The sequence below is a fragment of the Gnatocerus cornutus genome, chromosome 6, assembly GCF_029298725.1.
Source record: "Gnatocerus cornutus isolate USDA-ARS CGAHR chromosome 6, icGnaCorn1.1, whole genome shotgun sequence".
In the NCBI taxonomy this organism is placed as follows: domain Eukaryota; kingdom Metazoa; phylum Arthropoda; class Insecta; order Coleoptera; family Tenebrionidae; genus Gnatocerus; species Gnatocerus cornutus.
In genome coordinates this window covers 2344889-2371765 of record NC_142238.1, presented here as the reverse complement: position 1 = coordinate 2371765, position 26877 = coordinate 2344889, and the positions used below count along the sequence as shown (strand labels likewise).

General features: G+C 29.4%; 1 protein-coding gene across 11 annotated transcripts in view; it reads right to left on the bottom strand.

Moving 5' to 3' along the window:
- Positions 1 to 26877, bottom strand: part of pHCl-1 (pH-sensitive chloride channel 1) — a 164519-nt gene that overhangs the window by 28056 nt on the left and 109586 nt on the right. For 4 of the 11 annotated variants that reach the window (XM_088038200.1, XM_088038203.1, XM_088038204.1 and 1 more), the window contains 9 exons: positions 24430 to 24513; positions 20201 to 20265; positions 19490 to 19710; positions 19361 to 19443; positions 11775 to 11915; positions 11377 to 11448; positions 10973 to 11125; positions 4707 to 4921; positions 149 to 199 (listed from right to left, as the gene is read on the bottom strand). In XM_088038200.1, the coding sequence (XP_087894326.1) occupies positions 149 to 199; positions 4707 to 4921; positions 10973 to 11125; positions 11377 to 11448; positions 11775 to 11915; positions 19361 to 19443; positions 19490 to 19710; positions 20201 to 20265; positions 24430 to 24513 (1085 nt within the window). The remainder of the gene's footprint in view (positions 1 to 148; positions 200 to 4706; positions 4922 to 10972; positions 11126 to 11376; positions 11449 to 11774; positions 11916 to 19360; positions 19444 to 19489; positions 19711 to 20200; positions 20266 to 24429; positions 24514 to 26877) is intronic. The other 7 variants (XM_088038205.1, XM_088038208.1, XM_088038207.1 and 4 more) reach the window with 6 other exon arrangements.

The following is a 26877-nucleotide window of genomic DNA, read 5'->3' as shown; positions in this document are numbered from 1 at the left end:
ATAAGCGCTGTTAGGTTATGTACACATATGGCGTTTCCGGTCTTTCCATGCGCATGAACATACCACATGCGGATGCAGGGCGGGTTGGTCGCAAGTGCACAGTGATTTAGGCTGGGAAGGTATTTTAGCTAAAGTATCCTAGGCTTACCAAGGGACTGGCCAGAATAATGCCTATCCTGCTGAGAACAGCGGGCAGTCGCTGCAACATGACAGACCAAACAACGTACAATCTTATGAGGAGCCACTGGTAAAAGCGTGGGCCATTTTTGCCCTTAATCATAAAACAAAAAAATTTAGAAACATCATGCTCGATTAGATGCCAATTGTTAAATGGAGCTAGATCTAGTCGCTTTATTTGTTGCATATACGATAGAGGAACTTATTACTGTGTCGTTTAACATAGTTTCTTCGTTCCTGCACGCTGTTATAGTATTGCCTTGCACAACAACACCAAACAAAGTGAAGGAAAATCTAATTACGTGTTTCACTTGGAATATACCTAAAAATCTATGACGAAGGTAACAACTTTTTGCTTTGTGGTTTAGTTTCTTTTAGAAGTCTTCGCCAAAGACACTGGCTCCAATTAGTCACTTGAAGCGAGAAAAAAAGGACCAAGAAAGTTGGGAAGCATCGCAGACCGAAACCAAGAAGCCCAGCAGAGTTCTACAAGACGAGGAAGGCCGGCTTTCTTCGAGATACTAAAATTTCGGGTATGAAGATCAATCAGAAATCATCAAATTTGACAAATTTTTGTTGTATTGGTTTTAACATAAAATTTTGAGAAATTTTGGTTCGAGCTAACATCAACATTTCCAAAACTATTGTCTTCTGCTCTTGATAACTGTCCCTTGGCTCAATTAGTTAGTGGGCAAAAGCTCTACAAAAGAAGCCTAGTATTTAACGTAAAACTAAAAATTTAAAAAAAAATTGTTTATCAAAAAATTTAATAATTTTTTTTTCCTTTGTTCAGTGGAAATTTGATACAAAAAAATACGAAAAACGATACAAAAGAATTAATCTAGTGACAGTAACTTCCCAAAATGACATGGCGCCACTAATAAACTTTCCAAAATTATAGGTAATTTTTGGTTCCAGCAAAAATAAAAATTTCTCAAAATATTACCTTTTGTTTTAAAACATTGTCCTTTAGCACAGTGGGTTAGTGAAACAAAGGTAGTATCCTCCTCAAATTTCGCTACTATGAAAAGCATTGGACTACATTTGGACAAATTTTTGGCGTTTCAAAAAATAAAAATTTTAATTTTAATAATGATTGTTCTAAAATTCATCAATTTGACACATAAATAAGCCAGAGATAATAATCACTTTAAATTTTGTTTTGCCACTAATGAAATCCCCAGAATTATACGCTTCGATTTTAAATTTTGAGAATTTTTAGTTTAAACAAAAATTAAAAACTCCAAAATTATTGTATTTTGCTCTAGAAAACCGTCCTTTGTGACAGTGAGTTATTAAGTCAGAGTTAAAACGTCTTTAAATTTCATTGCTGTGCATTGAAAACAATTAAAAAAAAATTAAAAATTTTCGATTTGACCAAAAGTAGAAATTTCTCAAAATTGTATCATTTGCTCTAGAATGTTTTATTTTAATTGGGCACAATTAGGAAATAAGCTGGAAATAATTATCTCCCTAAATTTCATTTTGCCACTATTAAAACCACTTGAATTATACTCTGAAATAAAAATTTTGCGAGTTTTTGGTTTGATCAAAAATCAAAAATTCCAAAAAATTTTCGTCTTTTAGTCTAAAAAATGTTTTTTGTGACAGTGAGTTATTAAGTTAAAGACAATAACGTCCTAAAATTTCATTGCTCTACAATAAACACCCTCAAAAATTTTTTTTTATTTGACCAATTGTACAAATTTTTCAAAATTTTATCTTTTGGTCTAGGAAGTTCTAATTTGGCACAGTTGAGAAATAAGCCAGAGATAGTAGTAATCTTTTCAATTTTTATTTTGCCACTTTTAAAACGACTATAATACTAGAATATGAATAGAAATTTTGAGAATTTTTGGTTTGAAGAAAAATATATTTTTTTTTAATTATTTTTTTTTACCATAGAAGACTCCGCTTTGTGACAGTGAGGTATAAAGTTAAAAAAGTAACGTCTTAAACTTTCACTCATCTACGAAAAAAACTATATTTAAAAAATAAATAAAAAATTAAATTTTTTGATTGGAATAAAAGAACAAATTTCACAAAATTTTACCTTTTGCTCTAAAAAGTTCTAATTTGGCACAATTAGGAAATAAGTCAGAAATAGTAATCTCCTCTAATTTTATTTTGCCACTATTAAAACCACCAGAACTATAGGCTTTGATTTAAAATTTTGAAAATTTAATAATAAAAAATTCTAAAATTATTGTCCTTTGCTTTAGAAAACCGTTCTTTGAGACAGTGAATTATTAAGACAGAGCTAGAACTTTCTTAAATGTTATTACTCTACAATGAAAAATATGAAAAAAAAAAAAAAAAATTGATTTGGCCAAAAGTAAAAATTTCTCAAAAATGAATTTTTTGCTCTAGAAAGTTTTAATTTGGCACAATTAGAAAATAAGCTGGAAATAATAATCTCCCTAAATTTCATTTCGCCACTATTAAAACCACTTGAATTATACTCTGAAATAAAAATTTTGCGAGTTTTTGGTTTGATCAAAAATCAAAAATTCCAAAAATTTTCGTCTTTTAGTTTAAAAAATGTTTTTGTGACAATGAGTTATTAAGTTAAAGATAATAACGTCCTAAAATTTTATTGCTTCACAATAAACACCCTCAAATATTTTTTTTTTGATTTGACCAAAAGTAAAAATTTCTCAAAATTTTGTCTTTTGCTCTAGAAATTTGTAATTTATTACATTTGAGAAATAAACCAAAAATAGTAATCTTCTCAAATTTCATTTTGGCGCTGTTAAAACCACCAAAATTCTAGAATATGAATAAAAATTTTGTGAATTTTTAGTTTGAACAAAAATATATATTTTTTTAAATTTTTATCTTTTACCCTAGAAGACTCCGCCTTGTGACAGTGAGGTATTAAGTCAAAAGTAGTAACGTCCTAAAATTTCACTGATCTACAAGGAAAAACATAAAAAAAATATTTTTTTGATTTGAATAAAAGAACAAATTTCACAAAATTTCATCTTTTGCTCTAAAAAGTTCTAATTTGGCAGAATTAGGAAATAAGTCATAAATAGTAATTTCTTTAATTTCATTTTGCCACTATTAAAACCACTTGAATTATACTCTGAAATAAAAATTTTGCGAGTTTTTGGTTTGATCAAAAATCAAAAATTTCAACAATTTTGGTCTTTTAGTTTAAAAAATGCTTTTTGTGAATTTTTAGTTTGATCAAAAATATATATTTTTTTTAAATTATTATCTTTTACCCTAGAAGACTCCGCTTTGTGACAGTGAGGTATTAAGTCAAAAGTAGTAACGTCCTAAAATTTCACTGATCTACAAGGAAAAACTTAAAAAAAATATTTTTTTTGATTTGAATAAAAGAACAAATTTCACAAAATTTCATCTTTTGCTCTAAAAAGTTCTAATTTGGCACAATTAGGAAATAAGTCAGAAATAGTAATTTCTTTAATTTTATTTTGCCACTATTAAAACCACCAGAACTATAGGCTTTGATTTAAAATTTTGAAAATTTAATAAAAAAAAATTCTAGAATTATTGTCCTTTGCTTTAGAAAACCGTTCTTTGAGACAGTGAGTTATTAAATCAGAGCTAGAACTGTACAATTAAAAATATGAAAAAAAAATTATAAAATTTTGATTTGACCAAAAGTAAAAATTTCTCAAAATTTTGTTTTTTGCTATAGAAAGTTCTAATTTGGCACAGTTACTAAATAGACAGAATTTTCGATTCTTTCCAAACAGTTATAAAATTATAATTTCGTAATTCAACACTGTCGAATCGGAAGCTCCCCAAATTTTATAACCCAACAAACATTTTTGAGAATTTTTGATTTGCTCTAAAATTTAAATTTTTCCTTCTAGAACTTTGCCAGAATGACGAATCGCTTTACAAATACAAGTAATGTTTTAAACAATTTTTTAACACAAGGTTAAACACAGATCAACGGTCAGAAGAACAGAGTTATGCACACAATTTTTTCCACGTTTTGGACCTAACAAAATAGAAGACGATTTTCAGACCAGCTCTCTCAGATCAAGCGTTCCAGTAGCGTAGATGTTAGTAAAAGTTGCGTAGAGTTAGATGGACATCTTCAGGTTAGTAGAAAGTTAAAAGCTTCTCTTCCTCTTCCTCCACAATATAGCAAATTGCGTTGTTACATCATAGAAATTTTAGGTATATTGAAATAACAAGCATGCACTTCTAATTACATGCAGAATAGAAGAGAAAAATAGAATGTAGAAAATTGCAAGAATGAGTGTATTAAACAAACACTGTCACACAAACTGACACAAAAAGTGAAATTTTTTTTTTACATTTTCGATGTTTTCATCGTCTAAGAAATATTTATTCCACACTTATGATGTTTTGTACAGACATATAAAATGATACAATAAGTAAAACCAAAAAAAGACAGTTTTTTCATAAAATATCACTTTACCGCACTAGTATCGAAAAGTGCCATTTTACAGCACTAGTGCGGTAAAATGGTAAATTTTGTTCCTTTTACGTTTCAGCAGCTCTAATAAGATTCTAAGACTGACCTGTATTACGGGATTTTCTCCTGGTCGATAGACGACGTTGTGAAGCGGTCGCTTTCTTCCTACGTAATTCACACATACGAATTCTAATAAGGACGCGTAAATGAAACACATGCATACACCATCCCATACATTCATGGCAGTCAGGTTTGATACCACCGGCAACGTTGAACGGAATCCGTTTGAGGTTGTGAAAAAATTGAGCATTGTTGTCACACCTGCAAAAAGAAATTTACAAAAATTTTCGTTCTTTCACACATTTTTATAATATTTTCGGTTTTTTTTTTCATTCTACAATCTGGTAAACGTAACATAGTAGTGTTTTAAAATGTTTCCAAAAATTAAATTTTGATGAAACAGTTTGTCAGGTATCTAAAAAGAATACAATGAATTTTAAAATTAAAAAAAAATCTACCCATGTAAAGACGAATAAGACCAAATTAAACATTACAGCCAAATTTAAGAAGAAATAAAAAATCTAGGAAAAAATCTAAATAATTATGCAAGGAGAGATCTAATGAATATTTAAAAATTAATTAAGAGTGCAACTCAGGAATAAAAGGTAGGAATGCAAAAGTAAAGAAGAATGTTAGAGGGAATTTGTAGAAGAAACTAAGGAGAACTCTATGCAAAAATCTTCCAAAAATTCCACAAATAATGCAAAGTCGGAATCTCAAAGAAGGATACATAATTCTAAAAAAAATCTACAAAAAATGTAGGAAGGAATCTAAGAAGACATTTAAAAAGCTCCAAGGAGAGATGTAAAATCAAAGAAAAAATAGAGGAATTTAAAGGAATATATAAGAGAAAGTCTAGAGAATTAAAGATAAACATAAAAAGAATGTAAAGATGAAAAAATCTAGAGGAGATTCGTAAATCTAAAGAAAAATCGAAGAAAGAAAACCTAAAAAAACATGTAAGGGGACTTTCCAGAATTAGGAAAATTAGAAATATACTAATAACATTCATCCACATTTCATAAGAGAAAAAAGAAAATGGTCATGGTTGTGTAAAACGGCTTGGGTTCCCGGCCCGCAAAAACTATATAATAATTAGAATTTCAAATGCAGTCAAAACATCTAAAAATCGTATAAAAGACGTACAAAATATGTAAAAGAAGTTGAAGAAGAAACTCATGGAGAATCACAGAATCCGAAGAAAATTTAAAGAGAATTTAACGAATCTGAGGAAAATGTAAAGCGATTCTAGAGTGGATCTAAACGGAATATACACAGTATCTAAGAATCTATCCAAATACATGTGAAAATTTCTTAAAATTGTAGAACAGATCTAATAAGAATCTAAAGATAATAGAGGAATTTAAAGAAGAATCAGATAGAAAGACTTAGAATAAGAAGAACAAAAAGAATATAAAGTTAGAAAAATTTAGAGGATATGCAAACTCTGAAGAAGAATCAAAGCAAAAAACTTAAGAGAAATCTAAAAATAATCTAATGAAACTTTCAAGAATTAAGAACATTTACGGAAATAACAATCGATGGAGGAGTCTAAAACTTGATACAAATAAGAAATTCATAGGAAATCAAAAAATCTAAAATAGAATGTAAAAACGAACCTAAGGGGCTAAAAAGAAATAAAATTTACAAAGCGATGCCTATGAAATGTGTATTTTGTGTTGCAGTTTCAATTCGTTAGGGTCCCGTTATTAGGTGACTCACTTTCTATGTACAGAAAATTATTCTGAAAATAAAAAAAAACTAAAATAGAATCTAAAAATGAAAATTAGAAACAAGAGATTTAAAGAAGATTCAAATAATGAAGTCGAAGTAAAAAGATAAAATCTATGAATTTCAACTTAAGAAGATTCTAATGAAAAATGTAACAATCCAAAAACAAATTTCATTAGTTTTGCAGCAAAATTACGAAAATTACGGGTGCGAATACAACATGTTGAAACTATTCGGTTCGCTCTATGAACGAAAATTTCTAAAATTTGTCTCCGGTGTTCTATAATTATAAAATTTAAGACAGTTAATTAGCAATTTAAGAGTAACAAGTTCATTAAATTTTATTAATTTAGCAGCAAAATTACGAAAATTACAGGTGCGAATACAACATGTTGAAACTTTTCGGTTCGCTCTATGAACGAAAATTTCTAAAATTTGTCTCCGGTGCTCTAAAATTATAAAATTTAAGACAGTTAATTAGCAATTTAAGAGTAACAAGTTCTTTAAATTTTATTATTTTAGCAGCAAAATTACAAAAATTACAGGTGCGAATACAACATGTTGAAACTTTTCGGTTCGCTCTATGAACGAAAATTTCTAAAATTTGTCTCCGGTGCTCTAAAATTATAAAATTTAAGACAGTTAATTAGCAATTTAAGAGTAACAAGTTCTTTAAATTTTATTATTTTAGCAGCAAAATTACAAAAATTACAGGTGCGAAAACAACATGTTGAAACTTTTCGGTTCGCTCTATGAACGAAAATTTCTAAAATTTGTCTCTGTTGCTCTAAAAATTTAAAATTTAAGACAATCAATTAGCAATCTAAGAGTAGCAAGTTCTCTCAATTTCATTAATTTATCAGCTAAATTACGAAAATTACAGGTGCGAAAACAACATGTTGAAACTTTTCGGTTCGCTCTATGAACGAAAATTTCTAAAATTTGTCTCCGTTGCTCTAAAAATTTAAAATTTAAAACAATCAATTAGCAATCTAAGAGTAGCAAGTTCTCTCAATGTCATTAATTTAGCAGCAAAATTACGAAAATTACAGGTGCGAATACAACATGTTGAATCTTTTCGGTTGGCTCTATGAACGAAAATTTCTAAAATTTGTCTCCGTTCGTTTAAAACTTTTAAAATTAAGACAGTCAATTAGTAACCTAAGAGTAGCAAGTTCTCTCAATGTCATTAATTTAGCAACAAAATTACGAAAATTACAGGTGCGAAAACAACATGTTGAAACTTTTCGGTTCGCTGTATGAACGAAAATTTCTAAAATTTGTCTCCGTTGCTCTAAAAATTTAAAATTTAAGACAATCAATTAGCAATCTAAGAGTAGCAAGTTCTCTCAATTTCATTAATTTATCAGCAAAATTACGAAAATTACAGGTGCGAAAACAACATGTTGAAACTTTTCGGTTCGCTCTATGAACGAAAATTTCTAAAATTTGTCTCCGTTGATCTAAAATTTTAAAATTTAAGACAATCAATTAGCAACCTAAGAGTAGCAAGTTCTTTAAATTTTATTAATGTAGCAGCAAAATTACGAAAATTACAGGTGCGAATACAACATGTTGAAACTTTTCGGTTCGCTCTATGAACGAAAATTTCTAAAATTTGTCTCCGTTGCTCTAAAAATTTAAAATTTAAGACAATCAATTAGCAATCTAAGAGTAGCAAGTTCTCTCAATTTCATTAATTTATCAGCAAAATTACGAAAATTACAGGTGCGAAAACAACATGTTGAAACTTTTCGGTTCGCTCTATGAACGAAAATTTCTAAAATTTGTCTCCGTTGATCTAAAATTTTAAAATTTAAGACAATCAATTAGCAATCTAAGAGCAGCAAGTTCTTTAAATTTTATTAATGTAGCAGCAAAATTACGAAAATTACAGGTGCGAATACAACATGTTGAAACTTTTCGGTTCGCTCTATGAACGAAAATTTCTAAAATTTGTCTCCGTTGATCTAAAATTTTAAAATTTAAGACAATCAATTAACAATTTTGTATTTTAAGAGTAGCAAGTTCTCTAAATTTCATTAGTTTAGCAGTCAAATTACGAAAATTACAGGTGCGAATACAACATGTTGAAACTTTTCGGTTCGCTCTATGAACGAAAATTTCTAAAATTTGTCTCCGTTGCTCTAAAAATTTAAAATTTAAGACAATCAATTAGCAATCTAAGAGTAGCAAGTTCTCTCAATTTCATTAATTTATCAGCAAAATTACGAAAATTACAGGTGCGAAAACAACATGTTGAAACTTTTCGGTTCGCTCTATGAACGAAAATTTCTAAAATTTGTCTCCGTTGATCTAAAATTTTAAAATTTAAGACAATCAATTAGCAATCTAAGAGCAGCAAGTTCTTTAAATTTTATTAATGTAGCAGCAAAATTACGAAAATTACAGGTGCGAATACAACATGTTGAAACTTTTCGGTTCGCTCTATGAACGAAAATTTCTAAAATTTGTCTCCGTTGATCTAAAATTTTAAAATTTAAGACAATCAATTAACAATTTTGTATTTTAAGAGTAGCAAGTTCTCTAAATTTCATTAGTTTAGCAGTCAAATTACGAAAATTACAGGTGCGAATACAACATGTTGAAACTTTTCGGTTCGCTCTATGAACGAAAATTTCTAAAATTTGTCTCCGTTGCTCTAAAATTTTAAAATTCAAGACAATCAATTAACAATTTAAGAGTAGCAAGTTCTCTAAATTTTATTAGTTTAGCAGCCAAATTACGAAAATTACAGGTGCGAATACAACATGTTGAAACTTTTCGATTCGCTCTATGAACAAAAATTTCTAAAATTTGTCTCCGTTACTCCAAAATTTTAAAATTTAAGACAATCAATTAGCAAACTAAGAGTAGCAAGTTCTCTAAATTTCATTAATTTAGTAGTAAAATTACGAAAATTACGGGTGCAAGTACAACATGTTAAAACTTTTCGATTCGCTCTATGAACGAAAATTTCTAAAATTTGTCTCCGTTGCTCTAAATTTATAAAATTTAAGACAGTCAATTAGCAATCTAAGAGTAGCAAGTTCTTTCTTTCAAATTTTATTAATGTAGCAGCAAAATTACGAAAATTACAGGTGCGAATACAATATGTTGAAACTTTTCGGTTCGCTCTATGAACGAAAATTTCTAAAATTTGTCTCCGTTGCTCTAAAATTTCAAAAGTTGGTACAGTTAAATAGCAACTTAAAAGCAGCAAATTCTCAAAATTGTATGACTGTATTATTAAAATTACGAAAATTACACGTGCAAATACATAATTATAGAAATTTTGGCCTGTTCTATAACTAAAAAATTCTAAAATTGATCTCCGTTAGTCATAAATTTTAAAATTTTGAACAGAAATACAATAACTTAAAGTCAGAATACTCCTCAAATTTCATCACTTTACTATCAAAATTACGAAACTTACCGGTGCAAATACACAATTTTGGAAATTTTTGGCCCGTTCTATAAACAAAAATTTCTAAAAATGCTCCCCAATGATCTAAAACTGTAGATTTTGAGTTAACGGTTTAAAAGTAGCTGGTTCCCTAAATTTTATTAACTTAGCAGTAAAATTACGAAAATTACAGGTGCGAATACATAAGGTTGAAACTTTTGGGCTCGATCTTACTATAAATGAAAATTTCTAAAATGTGTCGTTGCTCTAACATTTTGAAATTTTAAACCATAAAATAATAACTTAATGATTCCTTAAATAACTCCTTAAATTCCATTACTCTACTATCAAAATTATGAAAATTACAGGTGCAAATACAAAATATTGGAGATTTTTTTGCCCGTTCTATAAACAATTTTTTTTTTTTTAAATTGTTCTCCAATGATCTAAAATTTTGAAACTTTATATTTTGATATTTTGACCTTAAAGTAGCTAGTTACCAATTGTTTTTTTAATTTAGCAGTAAAATTACGAAAATTACAGGTGCAAATACACAGTATTGGATTTTTTTGACTTGTTCTTACAAACAAATTTCTCCAATTTAATGACTCTAAAATCAAAATTATAAAAGTTACAGGTGCAATTGCAAATATGTTGAAAATTTTTGGATGATCCTATGAGCAAAAATTTCCAAAATTTGTCTACGTTAATCCAAAATTTTAAAATTTACAAATTCTCAAAATTTTATCACTCTAGCATTAAAATTACAAAAACTACAGATGCGAAAACAAAACAAAAATTTATTGGTAATTCTCTAAGTTTATTTAAGAATTAATTAGAAACGTCAAAATTTATTGACATCCCATAAAACCTTTAATTTCTCAAAATTTTATATAATTCTCTTTAGGAACTTTATGATTCTTTAATACAAAGACATTTCTTATATTACAAGATGTCAATAATGTCATTTGAATTCATGTGAAAGATAATTTACACTTAGGGTCATGGAATTTTGGGCACCAAAAAAAAACAATTTTTTCCACGACTCACACAAAAACAAAGTACACTTGCGGTCATAAAATTTTGGGCAAGATCATAGTTTATCGTCAATATCATTACTGACCCGAAATTCAAAGACCGCGACTGTACATGCATAAAAAGTTTTACGATCTTACCTATCATAACACGGGCCGGCACGGCGTTCCATTCTAACCAAAACGTGATGAACGATGACGTCACTAATATAATTCCGGGGATGAATACTGTCGTGAAGTAGAACGCTCGATCCCGCGTAAATATTAGAGTAACGCCCAGACAACTGTAGTTCCCTAGATTTTAGAACGAAATTAGAATGTTGCGAGGCATGAGAAAATCGCGAAATAAATAAATTTACAAAATTGAGTTTGATCGGACTTGATGGATTTTAACGCACCTCGGCGTAAAAATCCATTCTCGTCCGTAAAAAGTGGCTTTCGCGCACTTGATGCAAAAAATACAGTTTTATACCTACGAGTCATCATCAAAATAAAAAAGGTGCAGTAAACACGATGCACAACTCAAAGTAGATGTGGACAGATACCTTTAAATTGTTTCTGACAGAGGTCACAGTCGCGGTTCCCATTGCCATCTGATGTTAGGATGCCATTTTCCACTGCAACACATACATTCTGACTATCTACTTTATTCAAGCCAAGACCAAAGCTGCCAAGCTAATGAAAATTGTAATAAGAGATTCATCATATCTACGCAGAGAAGAGATGTTGGCTTCTAGGCTATGAACAGATAAATGTATCTACAAAATCTACATGGAGTTGTGCATGTTTGTGCTTTCGGTGAGTGAAGACATTTAACATCGAAAGCATTAATGTAGACGCTACATTACTTCTTCTGCTGACACATGATGAACTAACTAGAAAGGGTAATGTTTGCCATGCTGAACTAGATCATTCCAACATTGAAAGATGTGACAGCTCTTACCTCGCCAGTTGTTGTTTGCGTTGCATTCTGACGTTTTATTTTTAATTAAATATGCATTTAGAGTGGCTAGACTGGCCGATTTTTTCAATACGTCTTCTTCGTTCTTCCACACGTATTTAATACTCTTCATTTCATAAGATACTGAAACAGGGGAAAGTTAGGCGACATTGTGCGGTGGCAACAAGGAAAATGGTCATAGCTGTGGCAAACGGACTGCGTTCCCGGCCCGCAAAATCTATATTTTTTCAGAATTATTAGAATTCAAATGGAAAAAAAATAAGGAGTACCAGGGAAAACGAAGAACCCAAACTTATATATAAAAATTGTATTAGAACGGCAACAGCATTTACACTGCATGATTATAAAAATTCTATCTGCATAATAAGGATCAAAGTACGTTATCCTCCCCCAGGATTGTCGTCTCTTGGAATAAACATGAGCCCGAGGAACATCGCAGAATATTTTAACTTTTCTTAATTTATCTGATGAAAAATTGAATAAATTTAAAGAAATGCGAGGAGGTGAAACCCATTAGGCTTTGTTATATAACTTGATAACACTGAAACAACTGTTGACAGACTTCATCGATTGACATTGAGTGTCTCCAAAATCTCATTGAATGTTATGGACCGCCTGTCTTCCCGTATTACTTCGAAAGTAATAAATCATTTGAGATTTATATCTAGTCGGCTATTACCAGTGGCGGTTCATAGTGTTCATGGTTGGGAAGCACAATGAAAACAAAACAACAAGTATGTAATCTATGTAATAAATGGTGCGGTGAAATTTAAGTTTCCTCTAGTGTCTATACATACAGGCTGACCTAGAACTTGCAATAGACATGTTAATTTCTATTTTGTCTTATATTTTAAGAATAAATAAATTTCAAACAAAAATCAAACTTCTTTATCCAGAACTCATGATCCAGAGAACTCGAATTCATCAAAATTCTTAGAGTAATCCGCTTATTTCGATGCTAAACGGCGATTTCTCGCTGATTCTTGTAATTTTTTGGATCGGATTTGCAAAGAAGAGCTCGAAATCTACAAAAACACCAATTTTTATCGAGATTCAACGGCTGAATTGCAAGAAAACAGCAGAAATTTGCACGAAGTTATCAAAATTCTTAGAAAAATTCGCATATTTTGATGCTAAACGATCATTTCTCGCTGATTCTCGCTTTTCTGGCTTGGATTTGCAAAGAAGAGCTCAAAATCTACAAAAACAACAATTTTTATCAAGATTCAACGGCTGAATTGCAAGAAAACAGCAGAAATCTGCACGAAATCATCAAAATTCTTAGAGAAATCGGCTGATTTTGATGCTAAACGACGATTTCTCGCTAATTCTTGTCGTGTTTTGGCTTGGATTTGCAAAGAAGAGCACGAAATCTACAAAACCACCAAGTTTTATCGAGATTCAACGGCTGAATTGCAAAAAACAGCAGAAATCTGCACAAAATCATCAAGATTCTTAGAGAAATCGGCTTATTTTGATGCTAAACGACGATTTCTCGCTAATTCTTGTCGTTTTCTGGCTTGGATTTGCAAAGAAGAGTTCGAAATCTACAAAACCACCAATTTTTATCAAGATTCAACGGCTAAATTGCAAGAAAACAGCAGAAATCTGTACGAAATCATCCAAATTCTTAGAGAAATCCGCTTATTGTGATGCTAAACGACGATTTCTCGCTGATTTTCGCCATTGTTAGCTTAAATTCGCAAAGAAGAGCTCGAAATCTACAAAACCACCAATTTTTATCAAGATTCAACGGCTGAATTGCAAGAAAACAGCAGAAATCTGCACGAAATCATCAAAATTTTTAGAGAAATCGGCTTATTTTGATGCTAAACGACGATTTCTCGCTGATTCTTGTCGTTTTCTGGCTTGGATTTGCAAAGAAGAGCTCGAAATCTACAAAACCACCAATTTTTATCAAGATTCAACGGCTAAATTGCAAGAAAACAGCAGAATTCTGTACGAAATCATCCAAATTCTTAGAGAAATCCGCTTATTGTGATGCTAAACGACAATTTCTCGCTGATTTTCGCCATTGTTAGCTTAAATTCGCAAAGAAGAGCTCGAAATCTACAAAACCACCAATTTTTATCAAGATTCAACGGCTAAATTGCAAGAAAACAGCAGAAATCTGCACGAAATCATCAAGATTCTGAGAGAAATCGGCTGATTTTGATGCTAAACGACGATTTCTCGCTAATTCTTGTCGTTTTTTGGCTTGGATTTGCAAAGAAGAGCTCGAAATCTACAAAACCACCAATTTTTATCAAGATTCAACGGCTGAATTGCAAAAAAACAGCAGAAATCTGCACGAAATCATCAAGATTTTTAAAGAAATCGGCTTATTTTGATGCTAAACGACGATTTCTCGCTGATTCTTGTCGTTTTCTGGCTTGGATTTGCAAAGAAGAGTTCGAAATCTACAAAACCACCAATTTTTATCAAGATTCAACGGCTAAATTGCAAGAAAACAGCAGAAATCTGTACGAAATCATCCAAATTCTTAGAGAAATCCGCTTATTGTGATGCTAAACGACGATTTCTCGCTGATTTTCGCCATTGTTAGCTTAAATTCGCAAAGAAGAGCTCAAAATCTACAAAACCACCAATTTTTATCAAGATTTAACGGTTAAATTGCAAGAAAACAGCAGAAATCTGCACGAAATCATCAAAATTCTTAGAGAAATCCCTTATTTTGATGCTAAATGGCAATTTCTCGCTGATTCTCGCTGTCTTCTGGCTTGGATTTGCAAAGAAGAGTTCGAAATCTACAAAACCACCAATTTTTATCAAGATTCAACGGCTAAATTGCAAGAAAACAGCAGAAATCTGTACGAAATCATCCAAATTCTTAGAGAAATCCGCTTATTATTAGAGGTATTAGAGAAAGAATAAAAAAAATTATTACGATTAAATCGTTTAAAAAAAACGACTAATTCTGTTAAACGGAAACAAGAATTCAGCCAATTTTTGGTAGATCCATGTAATTTTTTCATTTAACGTGATAGCTAATATAAATAAATCTACCTATTAAATATTCATATACCTAAAATTGCATATTTTACGTTGAAATAGTTTAATTATTGTTGAATCAATTCCCGCACCATTGGAGAGAATTATAAGAAAATTTTAGAAAAATCTGTAGATGATAAACCTAAAAAATAAAAACACATATTAAAAAAAAAGGAAACACAGTGAGAATTTTGTGGTAATCTAGAGAAAATAAATTAAATATTGTAAGAAGAATTTAAAGGTACGAAGGAGAATAAGTACAAGGTGTTTATAAATGTTTCTAGCATCAAGGGTGGCTCTGGAATTCCTGTCATGCACTATTTTGCCGCTTTGTTTTCAAAGTGAATATAACTATCTAGAAAATTATTGATGTCATTTGCGTCAACGACTTTAAATTTACGGTTTTATGTTTAAGTTTATAATTTTCAGGTTTTAAACCACAATTAGACCAGTTTTTTTTTTTCAAAACTTACTTTCCTACATGATTGAAAAATCTAAATCCGCATTTGAAATAAGCAGCAAATTGTTTTGACATTTCATAGCCACCTTTGATGCTAGAAACATTTATAAACACCTTGTATATTACATGAATTTTAGAGAATCTAGTAAAGACTTAAAAAAAATCAAGATAAGATAATATACAGTATGTCCCCGGATTGAGTTCACAAGAGCGAAAAAAAGTTTATTTTCCATTTTACAAAAAAATCGAATAAGGGTAATAACGGGCAATCCAAAGGGATTTTACCCCTTTCGAATTTCGATATATTTTTTTGCAGAATCATTATCTACAGCGGTGTCTGATATTGTGGTAAAAATCTTTGCACTTTATTCGGATTCACCCTGTATAGAAATTTCAAAATAATACAGAAATGTAAAGAAAATCTAAGCAAATTCAGACAGGATTGATGCACGGTTTAAAAAAAAATCAAGGAAAAATATGGAAAAATGAAAACTAAAGAAAAGCAAGAGCATTATAACAGGACCAGGCACTAATCTACATATATAAATGTGAAGAAAATGTAAAAAACAACAAGAAAGAATTTAAAGAACAATCTAAGGAAAAGAAACAAAAAGGCAATCTATATATTCTAAAAATAATATTTAAACAGAAATCTAGAAAATCTAAAGAAAATTTAGGTAAATAAGACAAACTAGAGTAACCAGAGAAAATTTAATCTAAAACGAGTTTATCCATTCCATAGTAAAACAGGTTGGCAAAAAGAAATAATGCATGTGTGAAAATTATAGAGGCATTAGATAGATACAAGGTGTTTATAAATGTTTTTAGCATCAAGGGTGGTTTCGGAATTTCAGCCAAGCACTATTTTGCCGCTTTGTTTCCATAATGAATATAACTATGTTTAATTACACTTAAAATGTCACTCACGTCAACGACGTTTCAGTTACGATTTTGTGTCCAAGTCTTTGATTTTCAGGGTTCAAACCATAAATATTGTATATCCGGTGAGAGATTGACAGATTTCGACAGTTGACATATAGGTTGGCAGCAAATTATGCAACAAAATACACTAAAAACACCAAATTTCTACGCAAAATGGGTTACAGAGTTGACAGTAAGTGAGGTTATTTTGTTATTTTAAATTTCGCGCGTATGATATACTTTTTATTGCGTTGATTTAGTGACTTTTCTGTCATTCAAACTCTCACTGAACGAACTATAGAACAGTTTTTTTGTTAAAATTGACTTGATTGAGGTTAACTGCAAATATCAGTAGAAAAATCTAAACCCATATTTGCAATGAGCGGCACATCTCTTTGACTTTTCATAGCCACCCTTTAGGCTCGAAACATTTATAAACACCTTTTAGATATTGTATACAAAATAATTTTAACTGCGATAAATGTAATTTCGCCCCGTTTAGATTCACCCCCTGAAAATGTGAAAATTCGAAAATGTACTCTAGTGGCATTAGTCTCAAAAAATAGAAAAAAATTCACTGATAAATCCCCCTTGTCAAGTTTGCTTCCACCAGCCGTCAGAAGGTTGTAATCTCGCCCCGTTTAAATTCACCCTCTAAAAACGTGAAAAATCGAAAATGTACCTTAATGGCAGTAATCCCAAAAAATTGAGAAAAATTCACTGATAAATCTCCCTTGTCAAGTTTGCTTCCACCAGCCGTCAGAGGGTTGTAATCTCGCCCCGTTTAAATTCACCCTCTAAAAACGTGAAAATTCGAAAATGTACCTTAATGGCAGTAATCCCAAAAAATTGAGAAAAATTCACTGATAAATCTCCCTTGTCAAGTTTGCTTCCACCAGCCGTCAGAGGGTTGTAATCTCGCCCCGTTTAAATTCACCCTCTAAAAACGTGAAAATTCGAAAATGTACCCCAATGGCATTAGTCTCAAAAAATAGAGAACAATTCACTGATAAATCCCCCTTGTCAAGTTTGCTTCCACCAGCCGTCAGAGGGTTGTAATCTCGCCCCGTTTAAATTCACCCTCTAAAAACGTAAAAATTCGAAAATGTACCCCAATGGCATTAGACCCAAAAAATAGAGAAAAATTCACTGATAAATCCCCCTTGTCAAGTTTGCTTCTACCAGCCGTCAGGGGGTTGTAATCTCGCCCCGTTTAAATTCACCCTCTAAAAATGTAAAAATTCGAAAATGTACCCCAATGGCATTAGTCTCAAAAAATAGAGAAAAATTCACTGATAAATCCCCCTTGTCAAGTTTGCTTCCACCAGCCGTCAGAGGGTTGTAATCTCGCCCCGTTTAAATTCACCCTGTAAAAATGTGAAAAATCAAAAATGTACCCCAATGGAATTAATGTCAAAAATTAGAAAAAAAATCCTAATTAATTCCATTATTCACATTTGCTTCCACAAACTATCAGATTGTAATCTTTAATTTTTTTACCTTTAGAACAAAAGAGAGAGTGTTTTTCTGGCAACCCTACACCTTTCTTTGTAATAAGTTGCAGTCTCAACTTTTTAAGTTTGAATTTATCGGCAAATTGTTTTTTCTTCGGGATAGAGTAACACCAATTTATCAGAAAAATTACATAATTGGTTAAAAACTTTTCAAATAAAAATCACAAAAGAGGGGTTTAAAACTGAGATAAACCAAATTCATTTTGAGTCCAGTTCGAGGATCGCAAAATAAGTTTAAACTCCATAATTTTGTGTAAATTTGTGCTACAATTTCTAATTTCTGTTCATTTTTTATTTTCAATAAATGTATTTCAAAAATTAAATACAAAATTACGACAGATATGCGTTTCATGCATCACAAAACACAATCAATTAGTGATAAGTGATAAGCCATAATTTTATGCTAATGTTGTACTGAGTTACTGTATTTTCTAAATTTCGTGTTTTGGCCCCCTCCGAGAAGAAAACAGAATATGTACACATTTTACTGATTCTGAATTAAAAAAATATGCTTAGATGCCTAACTTTATCTACTTGTGAGATAATTTAAAAATTCTAAATTTAATTAGTCGAAAATAACGATTTGCCGGTAAATTCAAATTTCCGAAAATCTAAATAACAGATAGTGTATTATGGGTTGCCAAAAAAAAGAATTTAGTTTATTTAATAAGCCTAACAACCCCCTAACGGCTGATGGAAACAAATATGATACCGGAGATTATTCGATAAATTTTTCTCTATTTTTTAATGCCATTAAGGTACATTTTCGATTTTTCACATTTTCAGAGGGTGAATTTAATCGGGGCGAGATTACAACCCTCTGACGGCTGGTGGAAGCAAACTTGATATAGCCAGATTTATCAGTGAATTTTTCTCTATTTTTTGGGACCACTGCGACCGGGGTAGATGCTGGATTTTTAAGATAACGGTGATGAAAAAGGCGACATTACAACCTCCTTTGATTATCCCCTTTCTGTATACCTATTTTACACCAAAGTATTGATTGTCACAATGGGAGGTTATTATTCCAAAGTCAAATAGCTATAAAATTGTAGGAAAAGTACCCGAAAACATGAAAATTCCCATGAAATTCCAGTATTTGTCTGGTCTACTGTAAAAAAAAAACCGAGAGCACGTTGAGTTGCCTGTGTTACGGCGCAACCAAAAAGTCAATCCCAAGCTAACTTCAACGACATGACTTGTATCTGATCTTTTTCAAGTTCAAATGCTAAAATTGTAGTTTTCTTTTGACGATGGTGTTATGCACTTTTGTTTAAACTATTGAATTGAACTCCTGTACTCTAATCCAGTTGACAAATACCTAGTAAATTTTATGGAATTGGACGGATTAGAGGTCTTGTCAGCTAGAATTGAACCCTTCGCAAAGTTGCATTTTTAGATTTCCACCCACTGGCCACCCTGAAAATGTCGCAAACACAAGTGGCATTGTTAAAATATTGGTGCGCCACTTAATTAAGAAGGGGAAACTGAGTCATACTGAATTTTGCACTTGACGTCGCGTCTTTCCGTGCAAAGTTCTACAAGTCGATTGGAAGGTGGGTCTTAGATAGCAAAATGCCTCTAGCAAGAAGTTAGTTTTAGTAATTTAAAAGCATGACCATTTCTCTCGTTGTCATTGTATGAGTTTAGCACCGACTTACTACTTTCCAAGGAAAATTTACACTCGGGATCGTCAAACGGAAAAATATTCAAGTGTCCTTGACAAGATAAAATGAGATGTCTCCTAAAAGTAAGATCAAGATTTCAGAATGTGACGTGCATTTACATACCGCATTGAATAAAAAACTGTTCCGTTGCGATAAATTCTAAGAGAAAAGTGCATTGGTATCAAGGGATCTTTGAAGTCACCGTGCATGATGAAATATGTGTCTGGCAACCAAATGTCATTGTGATGGTGGATGGCGTTGAGGAAATCGTATCGACTTTGGTTTGAATATTTCAGTCGGGGATCGAACCATTGCTGTTGCAGAAGAAACTCCACTTCGTATTTCTAAAAAAAAATAAAAAAATTATAGTACTTTATAGTATTTTTGAACTTACCAAACTAAATAAAAAAAAGGTATAGTATATTATAGTATTTTTGAACTTACCAAACTAAATAAAAAAAATATAGTACATTATAGTATTTTTGAACTTACCAAACTAAATAAAAAAAATTATAGTATTTTATAGTATTTTTGAACTTACGAAACTAAATAAAAAAAAATAGTATTTTATAGTATTTTTGAACTTACCAAACTAAATAAAAAAAATTATAGTATTTTATAGTATTTTTGAACTTACGAAACTAAATAAAAAAAAATAGTATTTTATAGTATTTTTTAACTTACCAAACTAAATAAAAAAAAAGTATATTATAGTATTTTTGAACCTACCAAACTAAATAAAAAAAAAATAATTATAGTATTTTATAGTATTTTTGAACTTACCAAACTAAATAAAAAAAAAATTATAGTATATTATAGTACTTTTGAACTTACCAAACTAGATTCGTCCGGAGAAGCTAGACTGAGCAATAAGACGCTGACGTCTACCTTGACGGTCTCTGAAAATAAAAGGTGTCTTTAGAATTTAAACAAAGACGTCGGAAAGTGCAAATTAAATTTGCAATATGCAGAACAGCAATACACACAAAAGGTTCAGACTAATTTCAGAGTGGAGAAATGGAATTTAATTTTCGCGAATCTTAATTAAGATTTTGTCACTTAGGCGCGAGGTGGAAATATCGGGTGTTAAATTAAAAAAGTTTGCGCTGCGTTTTTTGATAAAGAAAACGTGTGTCTGTTATTACCTGATATTAACCCGTCTGACTTTTAACAAAAACGCTGCGTTGAATAAGGAAGACAGTTTTCGCAAAATCTTTATTTTCCCAAAATGTGGTAAAAAAATTTTAGAACGTAAACATTTTTAGAAAATATTGCTATCAAAAAATTTCTAAACTTTTTCGCTAATTTTCGTAATGCCTGAAGTATTCAAACAAAAATAATGAAATTGTTAGTTGTACCAAATTATGCGACAAAAAAGAACTTCTAATTATAATAAAATTTGAAGACAATATTTGCTTCGGTATGCTTTATCAATAAATGTTTTTAAATTTTTGTTTTTTTTTAAATTGTATTAAAACTACTTAATAACTCTTATTTTATTGTTGAAATCATGAAATTTAAAAGCCTACTAGATATTTATGACATATTTATAATACAATAAACCACAAAATTTTTGCACAAGATAAACAAATTTTAAAAGTTTTTATTTTCGAATAAAAAAAATCTAAAATTTCTATAAAGGCATAGTGGTTTTAAAGAGACAAGAATAAATTTCGAATTGTGTTTATTTATAAACACATTTATAGACACATTTTAATGTGTCAAAAAAAACAAATTTTAGAACGCAGATAAAAAATATCCACTTTTTAAGTGAATTTTAATTTTTTATTTTTGTTTTTTTTTAATTTGTATTAAAACTACTCAATAACTCCAGTAATTTTTAGAGGCCTACTAGATATTTATGACATATTTATAATAATTACAATAAACCACAAAATTTTCGCACAAGATAAACAAATTTTAAGGGTTTTTATTTTGAAATCCAAAAAAAAAACATCAAAATTTTCTATAAAATAAAAGTTTAGTGGTTTTAAAGAAACAAGAATAAATTTCGTGTTGTGTTTACAAAATGTGTCAAAAAAAAAACAAATTTTAGAACGCAGAAGAAAAATATCCATTTTTTTAAGTGAATTTTAATTTTTAATTTGTTTTTTTTTTAAATTTGTATTAAAATAACTCAATAACTCCAGTAATTTTTAGAGGCCTACTAGATATTTATAACATATTTATAATAATTACAATAAACCACAAAATTTTCGCACAAGATAAACAAATTTGAAGGGTTTTTATTTTCGAATCCAAAAAAAAACAATATTTTCTATAAAGTAAAAGTCTAGTGGTTTTAAAGAAACAAGAGTAAATTTCGTGTCGTGTTTACAAAATGTGTCTAAAAAACAAATTTTAGAACGCAGAAGAAAAAAATCCATTTTTTTAAGTGAATTTTAATTTTTTATTTTTGTTTTTTTTTTTAATTTGTATTAAAACTACTCAACTCCAGTAATTTTAATGTTGAAATCATGAAATTTAGAGGCCAACTAGATATTTATGACATATTTATAATAATTACAATAAACCACAAAATTTTCGGACAAGATAAACAAATTGTAAAAGTTTTTATTTTCGAATAAAAAAAAATCTAAATTTTCTATAAAGTCTAATGGATTTAAAGAAAAAAAATAAATTTCGTGTTGTGTTTACAAAATGTGTCAAAAGACACAAATTTTAGAACGCAAAAGAAAAATTTCCATTTTTTAAGTAAATTTTTATTTTTTATTTTTGTTTTTTTTTAATTTGTATTAAATCTACTCAATAACTTCAGTAATTTTAATGTTGAAATCATGAAATTTAGAAGCCTACTAGATATTTATGACATATTTATAATAATTACAATAAACCACAACATTTTTGCATAGAATAAACAAATTTTAAAAGTTTTTACTTTCGAATAAAAAAAAAATCTAAAATTTTTATAAAGGCCTAGTGGTTTTAAAGAGACAAGAATAAATTTCGAATTGTGTTTATAAAATGTGTCAAAAAAAACAAATTTTAGAACGCAGATGAAAAATATCCACTTTTTAAGTAAATTTTAATTTTTTATTTTTGTTTTTTTTTTAAATTTGTATTAAAACTACTCAATAACTCCAGTAATTTTAATGTTAAAAATCATGAAATTTAGAGACCTACTAGATATTTATGACATATTTTTAATAATTACAATAAACCACAAAATTTTCGCACAAGATAAACAAATTTTAAGGGTTTTTATTTTCAAATCCAAAAAAAACCAAAATTTTCTATAAAGTAAAAGTCTAGTGGTTTTAAAGAAACAAGAATAAATTTCGTGCCGTGTTTACAAAATGTGTCAAAAAAAAACAAATTTTAGAACGCAGAAGAAAAATATCCATTTTTTAAGTGAATTTTAATTTTTAATTTTTGTTTTTTTTTTAAATGTGTATTAAAACTACTCAATAACTCCAGTAATTTCAATGTTGAAATCATGCAATTTAAAAGCCTACTAGATATTTATGACACATTTATAATAATTACAATAAACCACAACATTTTCGCACAAGATAAACAAATTTTAAAAATTTTTATTTTCGAATAAAAAAAAAATCTAAATTTTCTATAAAGTCTAGTGGATTTAAAGAGAAAGAATAAATAAGAATAATTACAATAAACCACAACATTTTCGCACAAGATAAACAAATTTTAAAAATTTTTATTTTCGAATAAAAATAAATCTAAATTTTCTATAAAGTCTAGTGGATTTAAAGAGAAAGAATAAATTTCGTGTCGTGTTTACAAAATGTGTCAAAAAAAGCAAATTTTAGAACGCAAAAGAAAAATATTCCATTTTTCTAAGATTGGTTATTTTTTATCCCAATAACTTTATTATTATAATAATAATAATATAAAATAAAAAAGACGTTAAAAATTAAAACAAAATACATAGTTATAATAAATTTAATTTTTCGGATAATAAATAAACTTTTGTATTAAATATCGTAATACGGAAAGCGCGTTCTAAACCTAAAATTTAAAATTTGTGATAAATTCTGTGGATGTGTGGATGTAACATTTTATTAGGTAAATATAGCGAACTCTCTGTATACTGCCAAATTTTATACAAAATGTATAAATAATAATTATAAATTTGCCAACAAAGTTGTAAAGTTCCTACACCCTGTATAAAATAAAATGGCGTTGAATACAACACTTGCCTCGGAAGTTAGTTTTGATATTAAGACCAAATAATTTTGAGCTTCAACTCTTCTTTAATTTTATTTTAGTATTAGTGCTAGATATAAGATGCTCTATTGTTCAATGCATAATTTCATGCAACAAAATCAAAACATGCAAATCACAATCGTGCAAAATTCAACAAGATTGTGTGTACAGGATGACATTTCAAAACTGTCAATTTTACTTCTGATGATTAAGTCACGTCATGAAATACGTGTAGAAATCGCTTGAGATAGATAAAATCTCTAAATTCTCCGAGATACTTTAGCACTTAATTGCAACAGTATTTAATGTAACGAGGACAATAAGGAGCGTATCTTTGGCGAAGTCTATTTTTGTGATTTGACTCAAAAATGGAAAGAAGGTCATCTAGGGGCACTGGAGCTGTGAACACCTAAGACATCTAAGAAACTACATAACGTGGTTATTCAACAACATCTAGAATGGATCGAACATAACGCACATTCACATATAGTCAGTAGAACTACAGAGTTACGACTGCAAAATAGTTTTCAAAATTGAATTAGATATACAGGGCATAATAAATCAATGTAGTTTGAGAAATCATGCATTAATAGACCCGATTACCCAACGATTTAGAAACTATTAAGTGCTACGACCCGATACAAAAATAATGAAGCAAATGAAATTACCGATGGTGCGATAAGTGGTAAAGGAAGTGATAGATGATTCTCGAGGTGACATTAAACATGATGGATGGTCGGGACAAGTCAAGATACCCTGCATAACATAATCAAATTGTTTCCAAGAGCTCTGTAGTCCTTTCAGTTAAGCAGAGGATAATAAAAAACAGAACTATAGTGTGGTCTTTAACGGTGACAGGACAAATAACGGACCACGCTGTTTGCTGCTTGACGAGATGTTGTGCATGTCAAAGTTGCCATCTTCAGGCGACTGCAGGCCACAGCAGAAGTCCGCATCTGCAACAGCAACAGCTAAATGACTAATTTGCTAGTGGTGACATTTCTGGAGGGTCCTAGTAAGCGACAATATGTTATACAGGGTGGTTCTTAACACTCTGGAATTAGAACGGGAAGTTCAAAAAGCTTCGCTCGAATGGAAACAATTAATACCAAAAGAAATAGATAGTAAAGCAAAATTTTTGAAAATTTCTTAAATGTCTTTGTATATCGGTTCCTAATTACATTAGAATCTTAAAATTATTATTTATTTTTATTGATAGATCGAGAGAGATTTAAAAAATCTTCAAAATTGGGCCAAGCAAAATTTTGGAATTTCAAAAATACTTTCGTAAATCAGTTATCAACACAAAATTTGTGCAAGCTACTCCCCTAATCTTTGTTGTTTATTGCCAATAAGTTTAATATTTGTTAATGCCTTTATTTCTTTTTCTTTTTACCACATGCAACAAAATGCCCACTTTATATTTAAAAAAAATAAAATAAAAAATTCCAATTTTTTTACACTCTGCAAAGTCGACAATTTTGCCGTCGTAGGCGCAAAATTTGTTTTTTTTTTTTGTATTAAAGACGTTTATTAAATATGTCAATTTGTAAAATATTAAAACAATTGATTACAATTTTTCATTCTTCATACGAAACCAAAAAAAGTTTTCAATTTCGACAATTTTAGCGTTATAACAACCGAATTTGGTAGACCTTTTGCTGTAAAAGCGCTTATACATATTAATATTGCGGAATTTTGGTAAAAATTTTACAACTTTCCATTTTTATGAGATATGAAAATTCAAAATTTTCTTTCACATTCTGCAAAGTTGACAATTTCCGCTATATCAACGAAATTTGGTAAACTTATTTCTTTAAAGGCGTTTATTAAATGTGTGGAATTGTAGAATTTTTAAATGATAAATAAGAATTTTACAATTTTTCGTTTTTTATACAAAACCAAAATTTTCTTCCAAATTCTAAAAATTCGACAATTTTACCGCTCTAACAACGCAATTTGGAACATTTGTTGATTTAAAGGTGTCAAATTGTCAAAATATAGATCAATTAATAACATTTTTTCCAATTTTTCAATTTTCATACAAAACCAAAATTCATTTTTTTCCAAATTCTGCAAATACTATTTTACCGCTATAGCAATGAAATTTGGTACACTTCTTTCTTTAAAGACGTTTATTAAATGTGTCAAATTGTAGATTTTTTAAATTATTAATGAGAATTTTACAATTTTTCGTTTTTTATACAAAACCAAAATTTTCTTCCAAATTCTAAAAATTCGACAATTTTACCGCTCTAACAACCCAATTTGGTACATTTATTGATTTAAAGGTGTCAAATTGGCAAAATATAGATCAATTAATAACATTTTTTCCAATTTTTCATTCTTCATACAAAACCAAAATTTTTCTTTTTTTCAAATTCTGCAAATTCGACTATTTTACCGGTATAGCAACGAAATTTGTTAAACTTATTTCCTTAAAGACGTTTATTAAAGTGTCAAATTGTAGAATTTTTAAATAATTAATAAGAATTTTACAATTTTTCGTTTTTTATACAAAACCAAAATTTTCTTCCAAATTCTAAAAATTCGACAATTTTACCGCTCTAACCACGCAATTTGGTACATTTATAGATTTAAAGGTGTCAAATTGTCGAAATATAGATCAATTAATAACATTGTTTCCAATTTTTCATTCTTCATACAAAACCAAAATTTATTTTTTTTTCAAATTCTGCAAATTCGACTATTTTACCGCTATAGCAACGAAATTTGTTAAACTTATTTCTTTAAAGACGTTTATTAAATGTGTCAAATTGTATAATTTTTAAATAATTAATGAGAATTTTAAAATTTTTCGTTTTTCATACAAAACCAAAATTTTCTTCCAAATTCTAAAAATTCGACAATTTTACCGCTCTAACGACGCAATTTGGTACATTTATTGATTTAAAGGTGTCAAATTGTCGAAATATAGATCAATTAATAACATTGTTTCCAATTTTTCATTCTTCATACAAAACCAAAATTTATTTTTTTTTCAAATTCTGCAAATTCGACTATTTTACCGCTATAGCAACGAAATTTGTTAAACTTATTTCTTTAAAGACGTTTATTAAATGTGTCAAATTGTATAATTTTTAAATAATTAATGAGAATTTTAAAATTTTTCGTTTTTCATACAAAACCAAAATTTTCTCCCAAATTCTAAAAATTCGACAATTTTACCGCTCTAACGACGCAATTTGGTACATTTATTGATTTAAAGGTGTCAAATTGTCGAAATATAGATCAATTAATAACATTGTTTCCAATTTTTCATTCTTCATACAAAACCAAAATTTATTTTTTTTTCAAAT